We start from the raw sequence: 26,763 nt of genomic DNA on the forward strand, positions 1-26,763 counted from the left end.
TCCTGCTAATTCAGTTGCACAAGCAATGGGTGCTGTTTGCGGAAAGGAATTGTTGGGGCACAACAGAATTGCTGGGTGTATAAGCACACGAAGAGTCCATTTCCACAGCATTGTTTATTTCAGCAAGTAGTGCGCAGGAATTACTGACACGTGCACATCTTCCACTCAGGGAAACAGTTCCCTTATGAAGAAATCTGCACCATCCCAGTGCTCAATGGGTGGGATATTGTGCCATGCTCCCCTCCCACTTAGGCCCATTCACTCAGTTGCCTTAGGCAAGTCACCATTCCTTAATCTCTCAGCTCTCCATCTGCAATATGAGGGTAAAATACCAACCTATCTACCCCACAGACTTGTCTTAAGGGTTACTGAGATCACATGCACCAAGCTCTCTGAACATTCTAATAACACAATGTATATACTAAGGTTGCTGTTACTGTTTCAAGCATTAGCATCCCCCAAGATTGTATCATTGCTTTTAGGAATCCACACTGGTTTTTCCAGCCTTGCAGGATTGCTGCTGCATTATTATTTTTTATGTCTGGCATCTGTGATATAAGCAAACCTTTCAAGTGAGAGGCTCTGGTTTTGGAAAACTTGTGCTGCTAAATAGCTTTTGCAGGTGTTGCCTCAGCAATTGTGCAATGCAAGGATGGCCTTGACAGGATAAGAGGTAAACCTTGCCTTAAAGCAGGAGTGGACAACTTGTGGCCCTCCAGATGTTTTGGCCTACAATGCCCATCATCCCACACCATTGACCATGCTGGCTAGGGCTGCAGGGAGTTGTAGTCTAAAACATCTGGAAAGCTACATGTTGCATACCCCTGCCTTAAAGGAAGGGACTCAGAATAATCTGTTGAACAGTAAAGACAGATTATGCTGGTCTGTTTCCTTCATAACCTGCTCATAAACTCTCTCCAAAACATCTTCTAGGTCAGCCTTCCCCAACCTGGTATCCTTCAAATGTTTTGGACTACAACTCCCAGAACATCTCACTATTGGCCATCCTGGAAGGGGCTGATGGAAGTTGAAGTCTAAAACACTGGATGCTTAGTTTAGATCAAGGGTAGGCAATCTGCTGCCCTCCAGATGATTTGGACTACAAGTCCCACAATCTTTGACTATTGACCACGTTAGAAGGGGCTTATGGAAGTTGTTGGCCCAAACATCTGGAGGGGACCAGGTTGGCTACCTCTGCTTTAGATGGTCAGCGCTGGACAGAAAATGTTGGATTAGATGGGCCTTTGGTCTGACAGAGCTGTTCTTATACTTGCCCTATATAGATTATGGTCACCCCCTCCCCGCCCCAAACACACAGTCGATTTCATGCTGTATGTATCCATCACTAACTAGAAAGACAATTAAAAGAGCCATCAGGTAGGCCCAGTATCATCAGATAGCCACTTTGACTTGCTATGGCCCACATGGCTAGCAAACATAATGTGGAACATGAGGCAGATTTGGGAAATGCAGAAGGATACAGCATGTGACAACCTAGAAGAGCCTGAGCACTGGTGACTCAAGGGTCTTCTAAAGTAGCAGCCCTTCTTGTTCAAGGCAAACATGCCTTCAGACATCACTGAGGTAGCCCAGTGCAGTCCCAAGTTTTTGAAAAGAAAGTGATTTATTTTCCATATCTCTCTCCCACCTCTCTTCTTTTGAAAGCAAAAGTTAAGAGAACTCACACAAGTTGTATCAAATATACGAGGAGGTCAGAAGCTGGTAAATTGACTCCTTCATTTTACTAGCTGCAGTGAGTGTTCTGTGAAGAGAACGGCCAAGTCAACAGTTGGTCCCAGCAGGCCGAGGGAAGGGGCTTCACTGCCTTACCCTCGCCTCCTGCCACCTACAGTATGACAGGCTGCGGTTGTGTCCCTGTCACAGGAAATTGCTGAGTCATTAGTAGTTGACTCAAACAGTAACAAACACCACAACTCTCCTCCTCTTCCTCTGCCATGCCATTAAATGTGTCCCATTTAATAGTTCTCACACAAGAGTCATCATCTGTTTGCTTTTTGAGAAACAATATTTTTTTTTAAAAAGTTTGCTTTTTAAGAGAGTATATAAAGTAATTTTGATTGTAAGCTTTCTCTTATTAATTACTATGTAAAATACATCAATAGCATTATATACATAACGGAAATAAAATAACAATAATAATGTCACCTCAGGTATAACAACATCAACAATATTAATGTTGTCCAAGGTTTCCCATTCTGCCAAGAAGTTTTATTGTTTGCTGCAGGTAGGTAGACCTGAGCGGAACAGCCAACTGCAACGGCCTTGTCCGAATTTCCCCAGTGGCTATCTCCATTCCCTGTTCCTGGATGCCCTTTTTCAACCATACTATTAAGAATTTGTATTAAAATACAAAACCACAAGAGAGGCATCCTTCCATGGCATCAATACAATCATTTTGCTTGTCTGTGAGAAGATTAAGGCTACAAAAGGCTTCATTAATTCTACATGCATAGTGTGTAATTGGCAAGTGGGGAGAGGGGGGCAGAGCTCCTTGATGCCTTTTACCTGAGTGTTGGTGACCTTTGGGGAAAGGTCTATTTCTTCAATGCTTCCATCACTGCTGCTGGCATCTTCCGCATCCCTGTGGTCCTCCTGACAACTCGCTCCCCCTGCCTCTGGCTGCTGCTGTTCGATGGCCTCTGTTTTGGGTAGTGCAGAAGTAATGCAGCCATTGGTGGTATCGGGTGCTCCTACTTGGACTACTTCAGCTTGGGTGGAAGATGGATGATCTTGGGGATTTCCTTCAGGGAGAACTGAACTCCCATTGAGTGACAAGCTGTTGCCCTGGTGATCGGATTCTTCAATACGAGCTTCATCCTGGGTGTTTGGGGGTGGTTCAACTTCCTGTTCCATCACCAGTGGAATTTTCTCACTTGTCTGGGGTAGAGAACCTTGCTCTTTCTCGCAAGGACCACTGATTTCAGCAATATTAACCGAAAGGAGCTGTGCGGTGTCTTCTGAGTCTTTGGAAACATTTGGGCCTTTGCCAGTAGCTTCAAGCATTGCCTCTGATAAAATCTCTACTGCTATATTATTTGCAACCTCCTCAACTTTCTGTGGGGTGCCTCTGGAAGCACTGATGGGCTGTTCCTGTTCTGCTGCTTGGCTGTCATCTTTGGGTGTGCTAATAGCTGACGAGTTGGACTCAGCTACATCTGCTGTCTCACTTTGCAATTCTGTGGCCAAAGATGCCGGGATCTCTTCCTGTGTTTCGCTGGCACCACTGGATGTGGATGCGACCTCAGTTGCCGAAACAACATCTCTTTCTTGGTTTGAGGAAGTGGCAGGGGGAGATGCTAGTGTCTCGCTTATGCTGTTCCCTGCGTGCATGAAAGAGGCACTGGTAGGACTAACTGGAGATGAGATGACCAAGGAGCCTCTGTTACTGCATTAGGAGAAACATAAACAGTCTTAGAAGGTTTGAATTGCACAGCCTCCAAAGTCCGTATGTCTGTTTAGCCTCTATATATGGAAATGGAACCTCCATTTTCAGAAGTAGAATACCACTTGAGTCCCAAATAAGAGGGGCCTCCTGTCTTATATCCAGTAATGCACCATGCACACTGGAGGGCCTATGTAAATAATAATGAATTATATATATATATGCTGGGGACAAACCACAGGGATGCTGCTTAGAGCCCAGGAAAAAATGCCTAAAGGAAAGAGGAAATAATTTACCTTGATATCCCTTTAATAATAAAAACTTTGTTGGAGTGTTGCTTTTCTAGTTTGCTCATCACATCATATAGGTCATGGTTCAGCTGGAAGCAACAACAATGGGAAAAAGAATTTATCATTCCCAACAACAACAACAACAACAACAACTAACCACCACCACTACAACAGATGCTGCTGCTGCTGCTGCTACTACTATGGTTACTACAGTTTTCACTTCTTCACATCAAATAATTAATTCTGGCTACCTGTGCTATTCCTCACAAGTGTTTGGGGTTGTCATTAACTACCTTACATCCCCTTACTCTTTAATTTTTCTTCCTTTCCTGTTTTTATTAATCTTTTCCTCCCAGTAATAATGAGACATGGTAATGGACAACTACCATCACTATGCTACTGAGATAAAATTCAATGAAATAACTGGTGGATGTGTAAAGCCTTCCATATGACCAGTAGAAAAAAGGTGATATGTGTAGTTTTTATCTAGAGCTTGTAAGACTACTTAGTCTTCAGGTATAATTCGATGTTATGTGTTAAATCATCAAAAATTTAAATTAAGAGGAATGCCAATAGAAACATTATTCCCAAAGCCTTGGTCACCCATTTGCTGGTTACAGCCAGGTGGGAAATTGCCCAATTCTGGAAAAGCGGCAGACCTTTTGACCATCAACGCTGGTTTGATAAGATTTGGAAACTAGCTTTAAATGATAAATTGACACAACATAGCAGGTTAGCAAGAGGAGAAATAACATCAGACACATTTGTGGAAAACTGGTTGGACTTTTTCACATTTATTAATATGAATCCTAGTGAACCTAGACCCCCAATGACTCAGGAATCCTTTTGGTCAGAGGTTCTAACTTAACCTGCATCTTTTTCTGTACCAAGTGCTTATTGAAGGAATGAACACCCATGCTTTTTTATAGTGGTGCTGTGGGAACATCTATATTGTTGTTGAGTGTTTTCTTTTACTCTGTGTGTTTATTGTATTTGTCCTTACTTGAAAATCAATAAAAATAGTATTAAAAAAATTAAATTAAGTTTTTTTTATGCTTTAACGGTATGGATCAGTTATTTCATTCAATTTTATCTCAGTGTGCATCGTGGTAGCTCCATTTGAACCTTGTATTGCACTAATTTTCTTAAACCCATTTTGTTGTGAGCATTGACTTTGCTTTAAGACACCACCTTTATAATATTGTAATAGACAACTATCATTTCATTTCTTTCTGAGATATAATCATCATCATCATCATCCCCTATATGTAGCACCAAAGGCAGTTTACCAATACATGCAAAATTGGTGTGTGTGTGTGTGTGTGTGTGAATAATACACACACAATGCAACTCAGCTAGCTATTGCAGTGAAAAGAAGGCCCATGTGCTCCTCCCACAGAAGAATCTAGTTGGTCCACTTCTTCTCTGGGCCCATGTTCACAGAGCGCAGGAGGGAGAAAATGGGTTATGCCCTTCTACGTTCAGAGATGGATGTAAAGGTAGGCAGCCCAGGTGACCATGTGGAACACCAGATCTGGGAGATGCCAGGCTCAGGGCAGGGGGCTATCAGGGACTAACAATTCAACTATCTACTCTACACCCAAAGCAAATACAAACTGCTCATCTTGATTTATAATGCTGGCAATAACTTCCTTTGTTAACACTTAAAAAAATATTTACAAGAATTTTTCACCAAACGGAATGTCTGTGCATGCAAGTCACTGTGAGCAATTGTGGTCAGATCCGTATGCATTTCTAGCCACTGGCATTGCAAGATATACCTCTGAGTTTGCTGGCTTGCAGTATGGATAGCCTTGCTGCGGGCTGCAGCAAATTTTTCTTGCTCCTAACTAAACATTTTAATTCATTCCCACAGGATTACAAGTGCTATACAAAATAGCATATAAGTAATATTTTTCTTGCCTAGAACATTCAGATATATGTGAAATTATCCTTGTAGAAATTCTAAACAAACAGAGTTTTGGAGTCGGGGGTGGGTGGGGAAGGGATCAGAATCATGTTAAGATCCTGGCTTGCCTGCCACAGTTGTTTGTGTACCTTGCTCATTTCCTTGTAGAAGATGTCTCGCAGATTGGAAATATTCTGAAATATTGTCACATAGCAAGCAATTCGACTGGGGATGAAAGGAACAAAAGAAATAAAATGAAACCAACCAACCCCAAATGTTAACTGAGCTGAGCCATGAAATAAGGAAGAACACTATAAGACACAAACCAAGATTGGTGGGACTCTCTAAGAACCTTTCTACACATACATCAGAATCACAAGACACTGCTTTTCCTGCACTGCACCACTTTAGAGTGCGGGTAAGTTTGGCTGCTCCACCATGAAAAAAAAACCACATTTCACTAAGAAAAGTAGAATACCAGGGTGAAGGTTAGGATAGAACATTTTGCCCTGATTTACTAGCTTTCTAGGTAAAGGGAGCTTCCTCCCCACTGCTCCCCATGGGAGAGTGTTTAAACACACAGTCCTTAATTTGAAGTTATACATTCCAGGAAGAGCTGCACCTTGTGATTCTGCTGCATTTGTAAATTGCTCTCAGAACCAATCTACACAGATAGATGATGTAAGATGCTGCAGTGCTCTCCCACAATCTCCCCACCCATGGAAATCCAAAATACTAGAGAGGGGTGGTGGTGGGTGGTGGTTAAAGGCTTCCTCTTGATAGGCTTGTTTGTTATGTGCATGTTCTTTGTTTACATGTGGGAGCAGCTGCGACTGGAAATGGTATAGTTTAAGGAGTGTTATACCTCATGATTGATGCAGATCAATCATGTGGCATAAAATTGTAGTCATTTCAATTTCTTCAATGGAAAAACATTTCTTGGGAGTTGCAGGACTTTCTTCAGTCTAAACTTGCATAAGATTGCACCCTTAATAAAGCATCTCCTAGCATTTTCCTTGCCAGCATAAATAAATAAATAAATAAATAAATAAATAAATAAATAAATAGTAACTGTGTAGTTGCATGAGGATTTGAACCTGAATCTTCCCGATTTAAGACTGATCCCTGAACCACTAGACTGGAATCTCTCAGAATTTGAGACTTTAATCTGATGAGCCATAACATTGATTACTTATGGGAGGAGGCCGTGAAGTGCGCAACGAGATGACATCACGCGAATCAGGAATGAAGTGTTACAAGGAGAGTAGTGGGGAACGGGAAGCAGGGTTGCTGTTTTCGGCAGCAAACCTGCATTTGGTGTCAGGTCTAATTCCACCAAAATCACCATTCATTCTCTAAAGGACAGAGAAGTCAAAATTCTGTTCCCTGTATTCTGCTGCCATCCTGTGGTCACCAACTCACAGTTCTTTTCCAGCACCATTACTGAAAAACCCTCTGGGCACAACTTAACAGTTATTATTTAACTCTGCTGAAATCTTGGCAGGCACCAAGGCTGTGCCTATATGCTGCAGCTTTGTGTCCTGATTCCCCCTAAACTCTGTGGCATTGCTGCCATGAAGTTGCATTGATTTATTTAAATGGTAGGGCTAAGCATGGGCTAACTGGATAGGGAAAACCTTAGAGCTGTAGTCGGACGGCAGGAATGGGCAGCAGATCGAAAACCACCATTTTTGTTTCGTTTTCTGGGAACTCTGCACAACTTTGAAAGCCTGTAGCAGAGCATCTCCACTCCTGCAGTTTATTGAATTGATGTGTTAGACACCACTATGGTCCTTACTTTATTCCCCAGACTGTAATACGGCCATCGTGGCCATTACTCGGCTTGTCCAGCCCACTCCCTGCCCTGGTCCCTGTGCCTACTCTGCCCTGGGAAGTGCCCCTAGCTATGCCTACTTTCCTAATCCAAAGTGAAGGCACCAGTGACAGACAGAAGAAACAACATGGTGACATCGGGGCAATTGAAAAAGTTGCTGTAAAACAGCATCGCAAAAAAGCGCAGTTTCGGGAGGAAAAGCCTGATGTGGCTGCGAATTGGTTACACATCATGCTGCGTCATATAAATAATACAGCACAACTGCTGCATAGACTCCCCCAGGTGCCTTTTTGCTTCTCCTGAGATATGCTCTGGTTTTGGTTTTGAAATAATCTGTAAACTGGACTTTAGCTCTAATGCTTGTATGTTTCTACACCCCATTTTTACCTTTGCTAACAAGCCCAGAAAGGTAGTCCCAGAGTTTAATGATGAAAATCCTCTCTTTGGTATACTGTGGATATATCTGTGGATATATTTAGTCAAAAGCATGCTCCTTAGATTCAGTGTTCTTATCTAAGTTCCTCTGTATTTGCAGCTTGGGTTTTTGCCCATGTTACCTGTTGTAAAGGTCCGGCAACTCTTCTCTTAATTCTTTGTTGAGTTCCTCAAATACAGCTTGAGCTTTATAGAACTCCTCTTCAGCCTGCAGTACCCAAGAGTTTTATTAGAGGAGTAGAAAATTAAGCATTAACAATGCAGTCAAACGAATGGAATCTTAGCTCAAATCCTGGTTACACATCATGCTCTTCATGATATGTTAGCAACATATAAGCCATGCTCCAACTGTTGAGAATCTGGAAGGTTCCTTAATGGGCATCTCTATGTGAATGATTTATTGCACGCTCATGATTGACTACTCATGGAAGTTTGTGGGTTCTTTAGGTAACATTGTTAACCTTCAAGACTTCTCCCGCACTCCCCCCTTATTCCACTTTAAAAAACACAGAAAAATAATCCGCTATTTTTTTAAAAAAAAATGCTCAAAATCAGCCATGTGTAAAGTTAGCAGTGTGCTGTAATTCCACCACTAGATGGCAATGTTTCAATAAAGTGAATGGAGCACACAAAGAGAGGAAGTATTCAATTCAAACCATGTGGCTGCCCCTGTAATTGAGCCAATCGTAATTGCAGAAAGAAAGTGAAGTAGAAAGCCTCGGTACGGCAGCAGGATTTTTCTAAAATGCGGAGAAGTTCATAGAGATAGGAAGGGAAAAATTGAAGGGATCACAGAGCCCCTGGTCACCTTTCTCCACTAGTCATTTATCTATAGTTATATCTCAAGCAGTTAATTTTTCCTGCTCCTCTCCCTTCCAACTTGTGGGTAAATTAACTGCTAAAGAAGATAAGCATGGGTAAACAATGGAGAAAGGTAGCCAGCAGCTCTACAATCTCCTCCATTTTTCTATACTTGTCTCCACGAGGAGCCTTTTGGATTTTCCATAGTCAGAGCCTGGCTTACATATTGCTACTTTTCACAAGCTACACAGGGAAGCTGTTGTTTACATCTGCTTATCTTATTGCTCCTTTAGCAGCTAATTGTCCCTGCTCTTCTCCCTCTCTATGCCTAGAAACAGTTCACCTCTTTGATGAGAGTTACCTCAAATTATGCAGTTCCAAAAGGTATGGAGCTAAAGACATTTGTCTGTTGCGAAAATAGTTTAGGGCAGGTTGGATTAACTTTATTTTTAGAACAGGTTGCGGTTTTAAGGGCTTGAATACCGTAGATATGGCTGTGATATTAGCACCACCTGTATGCTTACTTCTGCATCTGCTTAACACCTGGTCACACTGTACGTTTGTAATTATAGACACTGTAGATTCCCCTTGTGCCCTCCCTCTCCTCTCCAGTAAGTTTACCCTGGACTGAGGAAATGTGATAAACAATAGCTTCTTGCATTCACAGCTGCAGCCCAGACAACTTGGAATGACCTTGCCTTGGGCAAGTGATTGTTCTGAATCAGTGCCTGAGTGTAGTAATGGCCTGGATGAAGGCTAATAAATTGAGACTCAAGCTGGGTGAGACAGAGGTACTGTTAGTGGGTGGTTCATCTGCCTGGCTGAGTGGCGTTCAACCTGTTTTGGTGTCGGTTGCACTCCCCCTAAAGGATCAGGTTCATAGTTCTGGGATCCAGCATTGTCACTGGATCCCAATGGAGCACCTTTTATCAACCAGCTAAAGCTCTATCTGGATAGTGATAGCCTAGCTACAGTTATCCATACTCCGGTAACTTCTCATTTGGACTACTGCAATGCACTACATGTAGGGCTGCCTTTGAAAACGGGCCAGAAACTTTAGCTGGTCCAAAATAGGGGAGTGAAAATGTTAATAGGGACCAGCCAATTTGATCATATTATGCCAGTCTGTTGTGTTCTGCACTAGTTTCCAGTCTGTTTTCAGACCCTGTTCACAGTGCAGGTATTAACATTTAAAGCCCTAAACATAGGGTGACCCTATGAAAAGGAGGACAGGGCTCCTGTATCTTTAACAGTTGCATAGAAAAGGGAATTTCAGCAGGTGTCATTGGTATATAAGGAGAACCTGGTGAAATTCCCTTTTCATCACAACAGTTAAAGCTGCAGGAGCTATACTAGAGTGACCAGATTTAAAAGAGGGCAGGGCACCTGCAGCTTTAACTGTTGTGATGAAGAGGAAATTTCACCAGGTTCTCCATATATACAAATGACACCTGCAGAAATTCCCTTTTCAATACAACTGTTAAAGATACAGGATCCCTGTCCTCCTTTCCATATGGCCACCCTACTAAACATCTGCTCCTATCTCTCTCTCTCTGGACCATAATGTCAAGGCCCTCCTCCAGTGACTCCTGCCAAATGTGATGAGGTGGGTGGCTATTAAGGCGAAGGCATTTTCAATGGTGGCACCCCAGTTGTGGAATGCCCTTCCCACAAAAGCTCACCTGGCACCTACATTGCGATCTTTTCGGCATCAGGTGAAGACCTTTTTATTTTCCCAGGCATTTTAGTTCTTCAGGTTTTTTTTTTTTAAAGTATGTTTTTAAATCTTGGCAGAGCTGCTGGCTTTTACTACAGTTTTTACTTTGGCATTATTCTGCTATAAACTTGTAAAATTTTTTATATTATGTTTTATTATATTGTTGTATTTTATGGTTTTAAGTTTGGTGAACTGCCCAGAAAGCTTTGGCTCTTGAGAGGCTTAGAAATACAATAAATAAAGAGCTCAGCTTTTATTTATTTTTAATAACATTAAAAGAGGGGAAGGAGGATGAAACAGGATTAGGAGTAAAAAAAATAACCAAGACAGTGTGATACAGGAAGGAAAGGAACAGGGATTGGGACCTCTGCTTCCTATATACCTATTATAATTATTTTAAGTAAAATTATACCTCTCTCCCAAGTACTGAGCAATTTTAGTTTCGGTGCATTTCATATAATCTGCTCATATGATTTTGGGTTTTCCTCAAATGAGAATTAGAAACATGAGCCTCTCTCTCTAATTTGGACTCTCAAGGTCTGAAGACCGTCTAATTGTAGGGCAAGGTGGCACTAGCCAGAAGCTAGAATCTAAGAATAATCAAAGATGTAATGGGAATTACATTCCTGGTTGTAAGAATAATCCTCGGTTTGAGTCTAGGGCTCTCTAAGGCAGCCTTTATACCTTTACAATTTTAGCTTCATCTTTCTTCTTGGCATTCTGCAGGGCTTCCAAGTGATGCCTGTTGCTATCATAATCTACTAGTTTCCGTCCCCTTTTAGCAATTCGCTCCTGTGAAGAAAGACAGCATATAAAAGGTAAACTGGAGCCAACACTTCCTCTTTCTCCATTTTGGCTTTGAAGTGCCGGAATCTTTGAAAAGGAAACACCACTCCAATCCAGAGACTACTAAGCAGCACGGTCACACATAAGAATTTGTTAGGAGTGCAAGGTGACAATGACGTGAGGATAAGAACATAGGAAACTGCTTTATACTGAGTCACACCTTTGGTCCATCAAGCCCAGAATTGTTGACACTGACTGGCAGCAATGGTTCTCCAGGGTTTGAGGCAGAATGCTTTCCTTGCCCTACCTGGAGATGCTGGCGTTCGAACCTGGAACCTTCTGCCTGCAAAGCATGTGCACTATCACACTGAGTTATGGTCCATTTTCTTGTACAATCCATTTTAAGATAATTTGGAGAGTTCTTGCTGAAGGTTCTTTCAATTTGTGAGGTAAGAAAGCAGGGTCTTTTTAGTTGTGGCCTCAATGCTATGGAATACCTTTCTAAGAGAAGCCTGCATAAGCCCCTGTCTGCAGAACTGGTTTGGATTTATTCATTTCATGATGTAGTTTTATTTGCAGGTCATGTAGTCTTTTGAATCTGGAATTCTGGTAATTTATTTATTTATTTTATATACTGCCCCATAGCTGAAACTCTCTGGGTGGTTTACAAAAGTTAATTTGTAATTTGTAGCTTAGCTTTCTGTATACTTACACTGTGAAAATGCATAAAGGGACTAGCATATTTTTATTTGAGTACAGTTGCTAGCATATTATAGGGACTTTTATAAATAATAACTGTTGACAATGGTAGCTAGAATTTTGCACTTGACCTGCAGGGATTGGGATTGAAATCTTTCTACTCTCATTGTTCATTGGAAGACCTCCTTCCCTGAAAACACTCATCTTATATTGTATCATCATCATCATCATCATCATCATCATCATCATCATGCATATTCTCAGCACTTTAGAAATAAGTACTGTATAATACAGACAAAAAAGACACAAATCTGTTGCAATCTAATAAGATATGAAATACTAAGAAAGAGTTGTAGAGGGATAGGGTGAAATTTTGCCAGATGGTGGAAAGAAGACACTATATTTTTTCATGTAAAAACGAGAATGGTGTGTAGGAAAGGTGCAGAAAGAAATACTTTCTCCCTTAAAGCAGGAAGGCTAAAGAGATGTTTGTGAGTATTAAAAAATATATGAAGATGAAGAGAAAGAGAATACTGGATATCACATAGCAAAACCTGAAAATGCATACCTTAATTTCATTGAACTGAGTCAAGTAGTTCTCCATGGTCCTGACTGCCTGGTCTGCCAACTTCTCCTCATAATCTTCCCATAGGAGGTCATTACTCTGCATGTAAAAACAAATGGAGACATTTCAAAATAGTGCTGGAATATAGGATCCTACCCCATGAGGTCACCATTTTCCCATGGAGCCCCAGGGGTTTAGGATCATCATTCTTTCTTTTCTAGAAGCTGTGAATAAACAAAACAGGATGAACCAGTCTAAATTAATCTTGCAGCTTCTTCAGATGCACCTGATGTTGTCTGCTGCTGAAAAGGCAATGGGGTAGATAGGTTTCACCTAAACATGCTGTTTTGATGGAGCGTGTTCAGAGGAGGGCAACCAGGATGATCAGGGGTCTGGAAACAAAGCCCTATGAAGAGAGACTGAAACAACTGGGCATGTTTAGCCTGGAGAAGAGGAGATTGAGGGGAGACGTGATAGCACTCTTCAAATACTTGAAAGGTGGTCACACAGAGGAGGGCCAGGATCTCTTCTTGATCCTCCCAGAGTGCAGGACACGGAATAACGGGCTCAAGTTAAAAGAAGCCAGATTCCAGCTGGACATCAGGAAAAACTTCTTCACTGTTAGAGCAGTGCAACAATGGAATCAGTTACCTAGGGAGGTTGTAGGCTCTCCCACACTAGAGGCCTTCAAGAGGCAGCTGGACAGCCATCTGTGAGGTATGCTTTAGGGTGGGTTCCTGCATTGAGTAGGGGGTTGGACTCGATGGCCTTATATGCCCCTTCCAACTCTACTATTCTGTGATTGTATGATTGTATGATGAAAATGAGGTGAACATATTTGGCCTACTGGTCAGCTTCTCTCTCTCTCTCTCTCTCTCTCTCTCTCTCCCCTTTTTCACTGGGGATAGTAAGGTTCATACAAATGGGCTTCATTATTCAGTGACTACAAAATCAAGTGGTGACTTGCATATGTGAAATAGGCACAGAGGCACATTCAGAAGAACAAAAACACATGATAACAATCAGAGGCCCCAGGGCACACACACAGGGCCAAAGCAGACATGATGTGGGAGATTTGTAATGGAATCACTCTTTATTTATTATAAGTTTTATTAGTACTTGAATTTAATATGCTGCCGACTGATTAATTAGAAGTACCAGCTTAACTGATTAAAAAGTTTAATTGATTAATCTAATAATTGGCTAAATACTGAAATTGTACTTAAAAGAAATTGCAGGGGTCTCCAAATTAATCAAAGCAGTGGCACGGGGGAGGGGAGTATTTAATCCCCTCCCTCCCATACCATTTTCTCAATCTAAATCCCTCTCCCAAAAAACTTCTCTTAGTCCTACTGGTGAACAATGTAACAGTAACTTGTATTGTGCTTTCCCCAGCTGTGTGTGTGTATGATTTTGATTGGAAAAACTGTACAGAGTTGACAGAACTACTGTTAAAGTATGGATATGCCTAGAATCTTTGCAGGAGCAACGAGGGAAGATTGGATAGTTTAAGGAAGTCAATCTCAAATCTTGAGAGCTGGTGTCTTGTAATAGGTGAGTCTGTGGGCTAGGGAAAGCTCAAATGTTACCTCATGATAAAAACAAACAAACAAACAAACACAAGATAGCACCATGAACAGGTAAAAGGGGTGTGTGTGTGGGGGTGGGGATTTATGTGTGTGTGTGAAAACTCTAGATGCTGAGAGAAGATTTATTGGTAGGCCTACCAATAAATCTTCCTTCAGCATCTGGAGCTTCCTCCAACTTCCTCCCCTCCAATTTTACTTCAGCCCAGAGCTCACTAAGTCACCAGGGCCAAGCTATCATTGCCTCAGCCCACATCTGTAAGTGGAGATGATAATTCTGGCCTATTTTACAAGGTTGTTGTAAGTATTATTTGGACAAATATGAAGTGCTGCATAAATGCTCAGTCCCTCAATAACTAAAAGCCCCCTGATAACTAGGTATAAGAGATATATGACACTCACATGCACTATGGCTTTCAAGTCTTCATACCCTTCCCACTCCTCACAGTAAATTTCTTGCAGGGTTTCGGACAGTTTCTTGGAGCTTTCGTGCATCACTGCGAAAGGCAATCGAGAGAACATAGCAAAAGTTATACCACCTCTCATTTATCATCATCATCATCATCATCATCATCATCCCTGCCCACATCCCCACTGAGTCAGTGGCCCAGTTTGCATGTCACAACCACTTAGGTTTTGTTGTTAAAATAAACCCAGGTGGTTTGTTTTAATACTGGCTTGTTATTATATGTATTTATATCCTGCCTTTTGCCCAATGCAAACAGCGGCATTACAAGATTTAAAACACATACATTTAAGACCTATAAATAAATATAATAAAAAATAATCCTGGGTTGTTGTGAATGAGCAAGCTTGTTGATGTATGCTGCCTGATCGCTCCGCTGTTTGTCATGACATGTGAACTAGGAATTCTGTTTTTTCTCTCCACTGACAAACAAGAGAATTAACCCATAGTTTGTGGTTACATTTGCACATCATGACAAACAATGTAAGGACAGAGCATTAGCATGCTTACTCATTCACAATGGTTGTTGTGATGTGTGAACAGGACCATTGATTGGAGTTATTTGAACTCTTTAGTCTTTAAGGCTGTTCCATTGTGTAAGTTCTTTGTCTGATCAGTTCCTCCATGCTCTTGTAACTATTTTAAACCAAGCTACTGGCACTTCCCTTCTTTTGGGCAGTTTGTGATTGCATGGTGAAAAAAATCTACCTATCAGTTGTGATAAAAATGGAAACTAGGTAAATAACTTCTGGGACAAGCAGAGTTTCTTAAACTCTTAGATGCCTCATTCCCATCCTCTTAAAAAAGAGAATTCTGGAAAAGAGGTGCATAAATTGTGGTAGAGGAGGACTCTTGGGATCATCAGTGTGGTGTGGTGTAGTGGCTATAGTGTTGGATTTAGACCAAGGAGACCCAAAAACAAATCCCCTCTCACCGAGAAACTTTCAGCCTGTCACCATCTCTCAGCCTAACCTACTTTGCAGGGTTGTTGTATAAAGATAAAGAGGATCATATATGCTGCCATGAGCTTCTCGGAGAAGAGGTGGGATATTTTTTTTAATGGTCCCGAATAAGCTTGGAGCAAAAAGATGGCAGAACAGATGGATTTTGAGCAGATAGGAGAAGCTCTTGCCCATCTTGGTCTTCTGCATTACACAATTGCACCAGGAAAGAAACCGCCTTAAGATTGCCTGGGACTGAAAATATGGGAGTTCTGTGGCTTTCTGTACCTTTCACAGCACTGAGGAAAACCTTAAGCTCCTTGTAGAGTTTGTGACCTTCAACCTGGAAAAAAAATAGTAATAAGAGGAAAGGCAGAAAGTAATAGTGTCTGTACATGTCTGCATACTGTTCCCATTAGTCTCTCTAGGGCACAAACGCAGAACCTCTTTTAGCCCAAAGGCAAAGCTCACAAGGGCTCCACTTCAGTAGTGGGATGGGCTCAAGGCAAAAGGGGGTTGGGCCAAAATACCAGCATATTTTATCGTAAATCCTTGACTGCTGTTGGTAACTAGCCTTAGCAAAGACACTTCAACGTTTAAAAATGGGAGACAAAACTGTGGAAAAGCCAGGAAACCACTAAACTTGGGGGAAAGGGGGCAGGACCAAGGAAAAGGGGCATGGCCATCTAGGGAGTCCCAGAGGGCTGGATTTTGACCTCCAGGTTACCAGATTTGGTCCCCAGGCCTGAAGTGTTGCATTCGTGTTTTAGGGGATTCAGACAAACCACACAGCCACTCACGTTGAAGATAGTTGGTGAGCCAGTTGTAAAGTTGTGTGGGTTAGCCCTGCCCCATATGTGTGCTGCAGCCATGCCCCCATGTGTTTGACTGCTATGTGAAGGGGCTGTATACATGTAGACCTGCTCCCCACAACTGGAACCCTAATTGGGCCTCCTGGATGTACATCACATTCACACAGAAGCCAAATGTCTGGATAGTAGGGGATGTCTGTCTGTTGTGCGCAACAGTGGAAGGAGGCAGGGCTAGCCTCACTTGCTCCCCTCACATATTCTTTTAACATGTGGGGAGGTGGCTGCACCCCCTTTGGACATTCTGGACAAGGAGGGGAAGAGGAAGAACAAAGGATGAAGTCTGGGCCCTCACAGATCTCTATTGCTGGGGCCACGTAACGTATATCCTCACTGTGCCTCCATTCAAGATAATGCATCAACCCTCTTCTTCAATGCCTATTAAAGAACCCCAAAGACCTTAAGTTGCTTTACCCTGCTTCCCCAGATGTACATATCAGGAGACTGTACACATTCTCTCCATCGAGAATTAGGGGATTCAAATGCCCCACACAGAAGACGTTAGGGGGATTGTCCATGCTCCACTCCTGCTGATGCTCAGAGCAGCCACAGCCCTCGCTGTTCATGTTCAGCTGGCACACAAAGAAGTTCTGTACGTGCAGAGCTCCTCCATGTGATGGAAGACTTTTGCCCAAACAGGATCCCGTCTTACATAGAGGAGCTCTATGCATATCAGTACGGACATAGAGCCCCTTTGTGGTCACTGCATGCTGCAGAAATAGGTCTAATCAGGGCTGGCCCTACCATGAGGCAAAGTGAGGCACTCGCCTCAGGCAAAAGATCTTGGAAGGTGGCAGCAAGGTGTGGTAGGAAAAACCTGTGTGCCATGCCTGCTTTGTCCCCCCTAAGTTAGACTGCTGCCTTCAGTTGCAGTAGAAGATGCTGTTCCATCGTCAGCGCTGAAGTCAGATTCATCTGGCAGGCAAGTTGGCTTTCATACATGTAATGGGAATGAGAGCCATCTTGTACTTCGCTTCAGACAACAAAAGGTCTTGGGATGGCCCTGGGTTACAATACCCCATATGTGTTCTTTCAGCACATGTAGAGAAGTAATCTGAAATCCCTTTTTTCAATAACTCCTTCTTTTACCTTTTTCTCCTCTTCCTCTTTAGACTACTTGAATCTTTTAAGGCTGCCTAACTAGGGCTCACTTGTATAAAGAGAGTCCTCAATTAAACCTGGGTCAGGGATACTTCAGATTCTAGTATGCTAGGAAAACATGGAGTGGACCTCTAGATGTGACAGCCCTCACTACACCAAAATTTGCCAAAAGCGGAAAAAGTATTCTATGAAATACAACCTGCTGCTGTTGGAAATTGTATGCACTTTGTTCAAACTGTTCATCTTTTGTCTCCACGGTTTTCCCCAGTTTCTGCAAAACCTGGGGAGACAAGGAAATAAATAAAGTTAATACAGCATTATCACCTTGGCCCCTAAATATACAGTGAATAGGTTATATATTCCACAGTTGAGTATGTAAGCAGCTACGGGTGCTCTGACCTTAGCTGCAGTCCTCACAGTAGCTCAGAGAAAATGAATTTTCCCAGCAACAATATATTGTTACAAGCTATCCCTGTTGTAATGCAAACTATTTTGAGGTGGCTTGGTCTTGAATTGGCAATTAACACCCATTAGCTTTACATTGACCTTGGCCAGCTTACTATTCTATGACTATCAGAGGTTCTTAATACAGTAAATTGGGTATTATGCTATGTACTGCTGCTCTTTGTGTAGGCAATTTGGTGCCCACAGACACCAATGTGCCCCTGGACACCATTCTTGGTGCCCACCAAGGTGCCCCGCCTCTCCCACTTATTTTTTTTTTTTTAATTAACACATTTTCGTACTGGCAGATGGGATAGCTGTGAATTGGTTTCTGTTGTTGCTGAAAACTGTGGGTACAATTGAGCTGTTTGGTGTGATGGGACTTGGACCTCACCTCTGCTCTGTAATGAAGTCTTTTGGCAGTTTACTTGTCCTTTGCAGCACCTCCCATTGCAGCCATTTTGTAGTGGTGGTCAGAACAGTTTCTCAAAGGTTGTTGCCTGCATTTTTGGACTCTTCCGGGATACTAGAGCTACAGGGATTGTCATGATAAATGCCTGCACTTCAAAAATTTTCACAGGTTCTAAACCTTCCACATGATGACGAAGAAAAGGTTATAAATCATGTAGGAAGCCTACATGAGCGGAAGCTGACAGGGGAGTGGAGCTAGCACACAGTGCCTGTTTTTAGTCCTCCTCATTGTCTGGGGAATTTAGAATAACCGAATAATGGATCCACCAGCTCATGGGGAGAGCCTACACATGTTTGGCAGTCTTCTCCAGTATAGACGTTTGCCCCATCCGTGGACTGTGTGTGGGATGTGACGGTGGGTGGGGCACAGCTCTCTCTCGCTCTCTTATGATGCAATACCCTGTGTATGCTGAGAGTTGTAGGATTTCTTTCTCTCTAAACATACATAGGATTGCCCCTGTAATCACATTGACACTAAGAGCTTTATCACACCAGCAGACTGGGCTTAAAGGAGCAGAAGGCGGCTAGTGGTGCGGGGCGGGGGGAAGCTGATGGGCGCCACAATAGGCTCCTCCGGCAGTGCCGAGGCTGACGGACAACATTGCAGGCACATTTGAGGGAGTCATCAGAGTGAGGAGGCTGAGGGCATCCGTCACAGGCGACGGGCGCCTCTCCTGCTGAGGGAAGGGACAACGGAGGGAAAAGTGGCGGCGGTGGCAGCAAGCATGTCCTCCAGCTTCGACTAAGGCAGGATAAGGAGGCGCCCGTTGCAATATTCTATTTAAAACTAAACTAACAAAACCACAACCACAAACCCTAAAAAACCTGAACACACCCTTCCTCATGTCCAGAAGCAAAAACCAATCAGCAAACACAGGATAACAGCAACATGCTACAGGAGAGGTGTAAAGAGGTTTGGAATGTACAAGCGCTCAGTCTGGTCTGTAAGTGTCAGTTAAGCTTGCCCACCTGACATGACTCCAAAACACTTCTGCCTGGAAATAAAGTCAGCTTTTCAGCTGTAGTTGTGTCAGCAACTCCATCTGCAGGTGGTGATGCTTATCTCAATTCTGTGAAAAGCTTCTGTTGCTATTTCCTTCATATCAAGCCACTGCCATCAGCACTGCTATAGAAAGCAGCTGAAAAGTTGGAAGAACCCTTAAAAATGATGGTCAAGAAGCTCATGATGGGTGTTGGGTTCCTCCTGCAGGTGCTAACGGCTGCATGACAAGTAGGAATTTGACCACAGAAGCCCTTCTCAGATTCGCAGCAAAATGTCACGGGAAGCTTCAACTCCAGAATTACTGCTTGTCATGCAGCTATTAAAAGCACAGGAGCCGTGCTAGGAAAAAAAGGCAATTCTAATAATTGCACTGGGATGAGGCTGAAGAATGTGCTGTGACATCTATGGCACCAGGTGAAAATTACAAACCAGTTCTCAAATGTTGCCAAAAAGTTCTGGATTTGCCAAACCAGCCAGCAGTTGCCAGGATAATCACTGTGGAAAATAACCCACACATAATGCAAAATAAGGACTTCTGAGCAATACATTTGGAAAGGGCCAAAATTTAGTGGTACAGTGCATGCTTTGCATGCAGAACATTCCAGATTCAGTCCCTGGCATCTCCAGGTAGGGCTGGAATAGACTTCAGTCTGAAACCCTGTTCAGAGTTGACGGAATGGGCATCGTTCATCGAAGACAACTCCCACTATTGCAGCTAAATAGGAGCATGGAAAGTATGTTGGGTGGGAGGCAGGGCTGGGATGGGGAAGAGAAGAAGCTAATTTTTGCCCAACTCGTTCCACCACTATCTCCAGATAAAAAGCATTTAGGACTGCAAGGTTTGATTGCATGGAAATAATATGCCCGATCTCCCAAATTAAAAGGAGAAGTGGAACACATAACAATACCATGATATTTTGTTGGCTCAGCTACCATTTCCTTGTTTCTTCAGGCTTGAGTTCTGGGAAGGGGAATGAATCTTTATAGTACTTCAGTTTTTTAAAGTTACTGCAACAATGAAGGAGCCTGCCTTTCATGTCATGTCAACAACAGCCTCCACACCCTAAACGAGAGACATGCTGCCCCTTCAGGAACATCCCTTTTTGTGGTTTCCTTCTCCTCTCCCTACCCCATTTGGTATTCTCAATAATAGTTACATAGAAACCAAACCAAACCAAAAAAATAAACAAAAAACACCATAAAAGGGTTTCCTTTAATACTTATCAGGACCAACAGATTGGTTTCTGGAAGGTTAAAGGAAACCAAAATGTTAACTTGTCAAATTCATCCTATCCGTATGGCTCACTGAGGGCATGGTTGTAGAGCAGCCTGGTGACATCGTAAGAGCTGCCTTTTTAGATCAAACTAATGACTGGTTTGGACAGTGAAGCAACCCACTGTGAGTTGCTTAAACCATGGTAAGCTGCAGCACATGTTGGTGCATGTGGGCCAGCAGTTTGCACGTTAAACCCCAGAATGGGGTTGTTATGCCATCTCAACCGACCATGGAAGAGTTATTCAAGGGTTAAACAAACCTTGCATAGCCCAGGGTCTGTTGTCAGGCTATGCGAGGTTTGTTTAACCTTTGAATAACCCACCCCACTGGGTTCGGATGACACGACAACCCCTGGTTGGGTGTTGAATATGCAAAATGTCAGCCAGAATGCACTGTGGCTCACTGTGGTTTAAACAAGTAACATTGGGCTGTTTAATCATCCAAACCAGATATAAGAGACCATTTAGTTCAGAATCCTGTTTCCATCATCGGGGCAGACACATCCGTCTGCCTGCTCACAAGTAAGGCACGAAGTTTGTAGCCTTTCCTGTGATCTGTTCCCAACCTGAGTTTCAGGTTGTCCTGCTTCTGAACATGTTGGAGGTTTTATTGTGCTAACATGGCTATAAATGGGCAGAATAGACACGAGGGAGAAGGAAGAGGAAGAGGGAGGAGCCCCCTATAATAAATCCGGTAGTCTTTATGGGGCCACAAACATTATTTATTTATTTATTTATTTATTACACTTATATACCGCTCCCATAGCCAGGTCTCTCTGGACGGTTCACAGAAATTCTAAAATTAAGATAAAACCGAGTATACAAAATTTTAAATTCTAAAACACAGAACATACACACATAAAGCATTAAAAACTGCTAAAAAACAACAACACTAAACATGTGGGTGATTAAGATGTGCCGCCATATGCCTGGGCAAAGAGGAAAGTCTTAACCTGGCGCCGGAAAGATAGCAGCGTTGGTGCCATGCATAGTATTTGCATGCAACATCAATCTGGTGTTGCCCTCTGAAATTAGCTATCTGAAACAGACAAGAAGGCAGCCTCATGGCTCTCCAGTCCTGAAGTCCCACATCCTCGGTGCTGCCACTGAAACAGCTGTCTCTCGTGCCCCCTGTCTGACCTCACGAGCGGACAGGAAGACGAGACTACTGAGGCCATGCTGTTTAAATGGGATGTTATTAATGAACACTATTAATTTTGTGACATTAGTCACAATATGTCTCTTAGCAGTCAAGTGAGGAGTGTTCAAAAATACCAGAGGTAGAACAGGGAGGAGAAATTGCAGGAGCTGCGTTTCTGCAGCTGCACTGGGGAATTTAAAATTAGAGCTTGGATCTCCGGCTTGCCACCTGGCAAACTTATTCACAAACTGTGCAGCTGTGTAAGTGCTGCTCTTTAGCCCTCTGAACAAAATGTCACCTGTTTTTGTGGCTGAGAATAAAACAAGTCGCTTTCTGCAGTTTCCCACATCCTAACTCTGTAGGCGGAGAACAATACTAGCTAGATGCACACGGGCTGGGAAACACACACACACAAAAGCCAGAGGTAGCCAGCATAAATATGTGTGAACAACTCTCTAAATTAATTCTGTCTTGGTTTACAACCCCAACAATTCTTATTTTCAATGTAGCAAACTTTGTGGCTCTTAATAAGCTACACCCATTATTTGGCTGAAATAAGCCACTCTGATAATCCATGATCTGCAGAGTGGGTTATTTAAACTGTCATGGGTTATTGTGTGGCGGGTTATTTTGGCTGCTCGCATAGCCACTCAGTAAGAGCAGTCAAAGTTGCTCCTGCTGATCTCCTCAAGGTGGCAGCTCTCTGTTCCAAGCTGTGCCTAGCAACTAATTACCTGAAAACAGCAAACAGTTCTAGAGCTGGCTGCACACAGCCCTGATTGGCTAACTACTTTGATGTCACCAAGAAACCTTGCCTCAAGGCTGGCCCTTGATTAAATACTGTGGCAGGTTGAAGACATCTTCAGCGCTCCCCCCCCCTTTTGTTCAATTTTTAAATAAACTGATATTTTCATTGCATTTGTAGCCAATGTCCCAGTTATTCATAGGTTTCAAGAAAAGCAGACCAGGGATCTACACTACTGCTTTAAAGCGCTTTAAAGCGCTTTATAACAGTTTTGAGAACTGTTTGGGCCCAGGACACACTGCATATACAGTTTTCAAAATGTTTTCAAAGTGCTTTAAAGCACTTTAAAAGCAGTAGTGTAGATCCCCCCAAATATCCATGTATTTATCCATGCAAGTGGTGTCTATATACCACCTGTTCAAATGTTGATAGCTTTGTTAAATCCTCAGTCTATTGCATTATGAGAGGTGAACATTTATCCTTCCAACGTAATAATATCAGTCTTTTAGATGTCATAGTAGTCTTTCTTAATTTAAAAATCTATAAAGACGGCTCTCTTCCGGCAGGCCTACCCAGTCGAATTTTAAGATGTCTTAAAGGACTTTAAGATTTTAATAATGTATTGGTTTTATATTTTAAATCAGTTTTATGTATTTTAGATTTTTGTATTCAATGTTGTTCCCCGCCTTAATCGAGCTGGAGAGGTGGTTAAGATGATGATGATGATATTATTATTATTATTATTATTATTATTATTATTGGAAAATCCATTTGCACTGACCATGTGTTAACTCCCAAGAAACCAGTAAGTAATTTAGGACATGCACATCATTCCATATTAAAGACAGTTTCAATACAAAGTTTATCCTTATTATGACCTCCTCCCAAAAGGAGGCAACTATTGGGCATTGCCAAAACATATGGATAAAAGAAGCATTAAGTGTGTTACAGCTCCAGTAATTATGCAAATTAGACAAACACTTATTAAAGAGGTGTTGTGGAGTCCAATAAACCTGAAACCTTTGTTTTTGCTGAATAAGGCATAGCCTAAGATCATTGGAAACTTCAGATACAGACGCTAAGACAACAATCCATTGATTAGGCAAAATAGGACACTCAAATTCTCTATTCCATTCCTGTCTTAGACCTTGGGTATCATATTTAATTACTATTACTAAGTACTTATATATGTGGATCGTAGGTTGACATGCCATTTAAACTGCTATAAATGCTTCCAACAGTAATGTAGGCTCTGAAGCTGTAAAAGTGGCTGCACCAGACCTAGGGCTTATCTATATGGCTTGTTTTTATCTATACGGCTTGCGCATATTTGCATTTTAGGTTACATGATGCACCCGTCCATTTGCTGCAGCGCCGGGTTTTTAACTTGATAATGCACATCTTTGCATTTGCGATTCATCCCAACTTTTAGATCACGTCTGAGTTTGCACTGCATTATGGCTATGTGTCTTTGGGGGAGTTAAATCAGATTTTGGCATGTGGGCAGAGCTTTGAGGGTAGGACAATGTGATTGGCCGATTTCCCGATTTCACTCCTTAACTACATTCGAATCAACAAAAAATTGGGTTTATATTTAATGAGGAGCTATCCCATTGTCGAATAGACAGGGGCCTAGATTCCAGCAACTGTTGCAGTTGCAAGTATTGCCCTTCAGCCATAGTAGGTAAATTAACGTGTAAATTAGAAAAAGACAAAAACTCATCATCAGGACCTTTTAATTGATTCAAAGTAAAAAACATCCTATCCGTCCATGTTCTCCACAAGTACACTTTCTTTCCAATTCTTAAATCTGGATTTCCCCATAAAGTCTATTTTGCGTGAGAGAATGGATCAAAGTGTAATTGATGTGATACTAACAGCCAAAATGGTTTCCTGTCCTGTTTTGTTAAATTCACAATAAAAAATAAAAAGCAAATGTCTCATTAGACTGTGTCGCAACAGACTAAATACAGCTACAATTTGGAAACTGATTCAAAGAATGAGCTCACTATTAGTATTCAGAATTAGCTGGCTTTTGGGATGGATGGGTAGGATCCAAATTTTATTGGTTGTAATCTGGCTTGAACGCCTCTCATCTGTGCTTTAATCTCAAGCCTTAAGGATGAAGTGACCAAGACATTTAAGCAGGATCAAAAACAGGGGGAGGAAAGCACTCAAATCAGGTGAAAAAAGGGAGAAGCAAATTCTCAGGATGCTGAGCTTTTTATTTGTAGGTTGAAGAGTCCAACATGTTTCAACCTATATCTTTTCTAGGCCTTCTTCAGGGGGCTTATTATTTAAGTGAAATAAGGACTCAACAGCCATCATCGGCCAGCTTGGACATGAACAAGAGTCAGGAAGGAAAATTCAGGAGAGGAAACAGATGCTGTGGGCTTTGCAGCAATTGGGCTACAAGATGTCAGATGGCCCACTCTCGGTTGCTCTACTCTGCCCTGCCCTTTCATGGATCCTACGCTTGTGGGGCAAACGTGACTGAAGGAAGCAGGGTATCTCTTCATTCTGTTTCCCGAGCTCCTTCCTGATAGGGTACAACCAATTTTGTCTGATTCAGCTTGACTGAATTTACTCCTTTCCAAGTTAGTTTAATATTAACTGATCTCGTCTCTAGAAATCTTTATTTAGTAGTGCCTAGAGAGACCGGGACGGGGAAGCAATATAAATTTGGCCCTTGTTCTGGGGGATGGCGTTTTGTTTTTGTTTTCCCCCATGAAATTTAATTTTATTTGGAAATAAAATTTAAAAACATAAAGGAAACAAAAAGAACATACATAATAATAGAACAAGACCAAACAAGTTAAAATGTCCTTATATGTTGAACTGTGGGCAAATGTTTTACCAAACCTTAATTAAATTTGATATGGCTGCTAGGGGTCAAATAAAACGTGTGTGTGTGTGCGTGAGAGAGAGAGAGAGTGAGAGAGAGATCCCAGGCATTATCTATTGCCTCTTTGTGTCCTCTGAAACTGAAGATAGCAAAGTTTAGCACAAACGTTCTTCCTTGCAATTATAACTTCAGAGAGTTGACCTGCCTTCCCTAAGACATCTCCCTGCAATCTTTGTTCATTTGAACAATTAGCCTCCTGACTCATACCAAACATCTCCAGATAGAACAGACTTCTGACCTCCTTCACAAATGGGTAGTTACCAAAATCTCCTGGAGCCATAAAATGACTATTTAAACAGTAGTACTAAGTTTTCTGTGGATTAATCTGTTTAGACAAAGCCACCACTGATTAAATAGTCACAATTACAAACATCGGTTAGACTCACCATGTCATATGCATTGACTGACCCAGTGGGAAACCTAGCTTTTAACCAATATTGATATAATTCAGAGCAAGAAGACACGAGGCAGGCTAAAGTCTGCAATGGGATAACTCATCCACACTAACCAATTTTTAATACCTACAGCACAGACCAACATGGAAGGCCTTCAGAACAATATGGACGCGATCCAGGCGAATGGGTGAATCACTTCTCCTTCCCTTCCAGCTTTGCCTAACCACTCATTATGGTGGGGCATTTTCTAAGAACTGAAAGGACAGGCTGTGTGTGTACATCCCATCCTGGACACAATAAAGCTGATACATTGAAAGAAAGATCGTTCTTAGCACCAGTACCTTCTCTTGGGCTCGGCTGAGTTGCTTTTGGACCCGCTTTGCGAATAGCCCAGCGCCTCCGGTCTTGCCCTCTGCCATGGCTGCGTCTTGTTTTGCAATTTCTCTTTTCAGCATCAAGTTGTGGTTTTAATTTTTTTTCACTTCTGTGGAAGGAAGTTAAAGAAAGGAGTGTCAGCTGTCACTGGGTTTGGTATCCGCTTCATCATTGCATTGGGGGCGTGTTTGCGTCCTCGGCTGAATGCTGGGTAAGCTTGACTTTCTTGAGAGAGACTATAAAGGAGAAAGAAACGATTTGTTAGATCAGAACAAAGCCAATCTAGTGCAACGTTCTGGAGAAGGTTTTGTGCCTAGAAATGCCTTTCTGTAGTATCTGCATGCAATGCCTCCAAAACTGGATTTATCATTATATTGCAGGAGCTATAGAATAGGGCTATGGGACATTTTCTACTTAAATGTAGCATTTTGCACTGTTTTTGAGTGTTCAAAGCACTTGACATATGTTATTTCAGTAATGCTTACAACAAACCTGCAAGGTATTTTGATTCTCATGTGATGGACAACTTAGGCTGCATGATAATCACTTGCTTGAGGATCACTGCTGAGCCCATGTTGAATGCAGGATTTCCATTGGGAACTTTCTT

The 26,763-nt window shown here is 42.1% G+C and overlaps 1 protein-coding gene across 1 annotated transcript in view; it reads right to left on the bottom strand.

Annotated features, from left to right (window-relative positions):
- Window positions 1-26,213, bottom strand: part of BIN2 (bridging integrator 2) — a 37,458-nt gene extending 11,245 nt beyond the window's left edge. Inside the window, exons 1-10 of the mRNA XM_063123125.1 lie at window positions 26,123-26,213; window positions 17,602-17,682; window positions 15,721-15,775; window positions 14,428-14,522; window positions 12,443-12,538; window positions 11,074-11,181; window positions 7,994-8,079; window positions 5,752-5,827; window positions 3,700-3,782; window positions 2,527-3,406 (exon numbers count right to left, since the gene is read on the bottom strand). Coding sequence (XP_062979195.1) covers window positions 2,527-3,406; window positions 3,700-3,782; window positions 5,752-5,827; window positions 7,994-8,079; window positions 11,074-11,181; window positions 12,443-12,538; window positions 14,428-14,522; window positions 15,721-15,775; window positions 17,602-17,682; window positions 26,123-26,200 — 1,638 coding nt within the window. The 5' untranslated portion in view covers window positions 26,201-26,213. The remainder of the gene's footprint in view (window positions 1-2,526; window positions 3,407-3,699; window positions 3,783-5,751; window positions 5,828-7,993; window positions 8,080-11,073; window positions 11,182-12,442; window positions 12,539-14,427; window positions 14,523-15,720; window positions 15,776-17,601; window positions 17,683-26,122) is intronic.
- Window positions 26,214-26,763: the final 550 nt, after the last annotated feature.

This window comes from Elgaria multicarinata, chromosome 3 (genome assembly GCF_023053635.1).
Source record: "Elgaria multicarinata webbii isolate HBS135686 ecotype San Diego chromosome 3, rElgMul1.1.pri, whole genome shotgun sequence".
In the NCBI taxonomy this organism is placed as follows: Eukaryota; Metazoa; Chordata; class Lepidosauria; order Squamata; family Anguidae; genus Elgaria; species Elgaria multicarinata.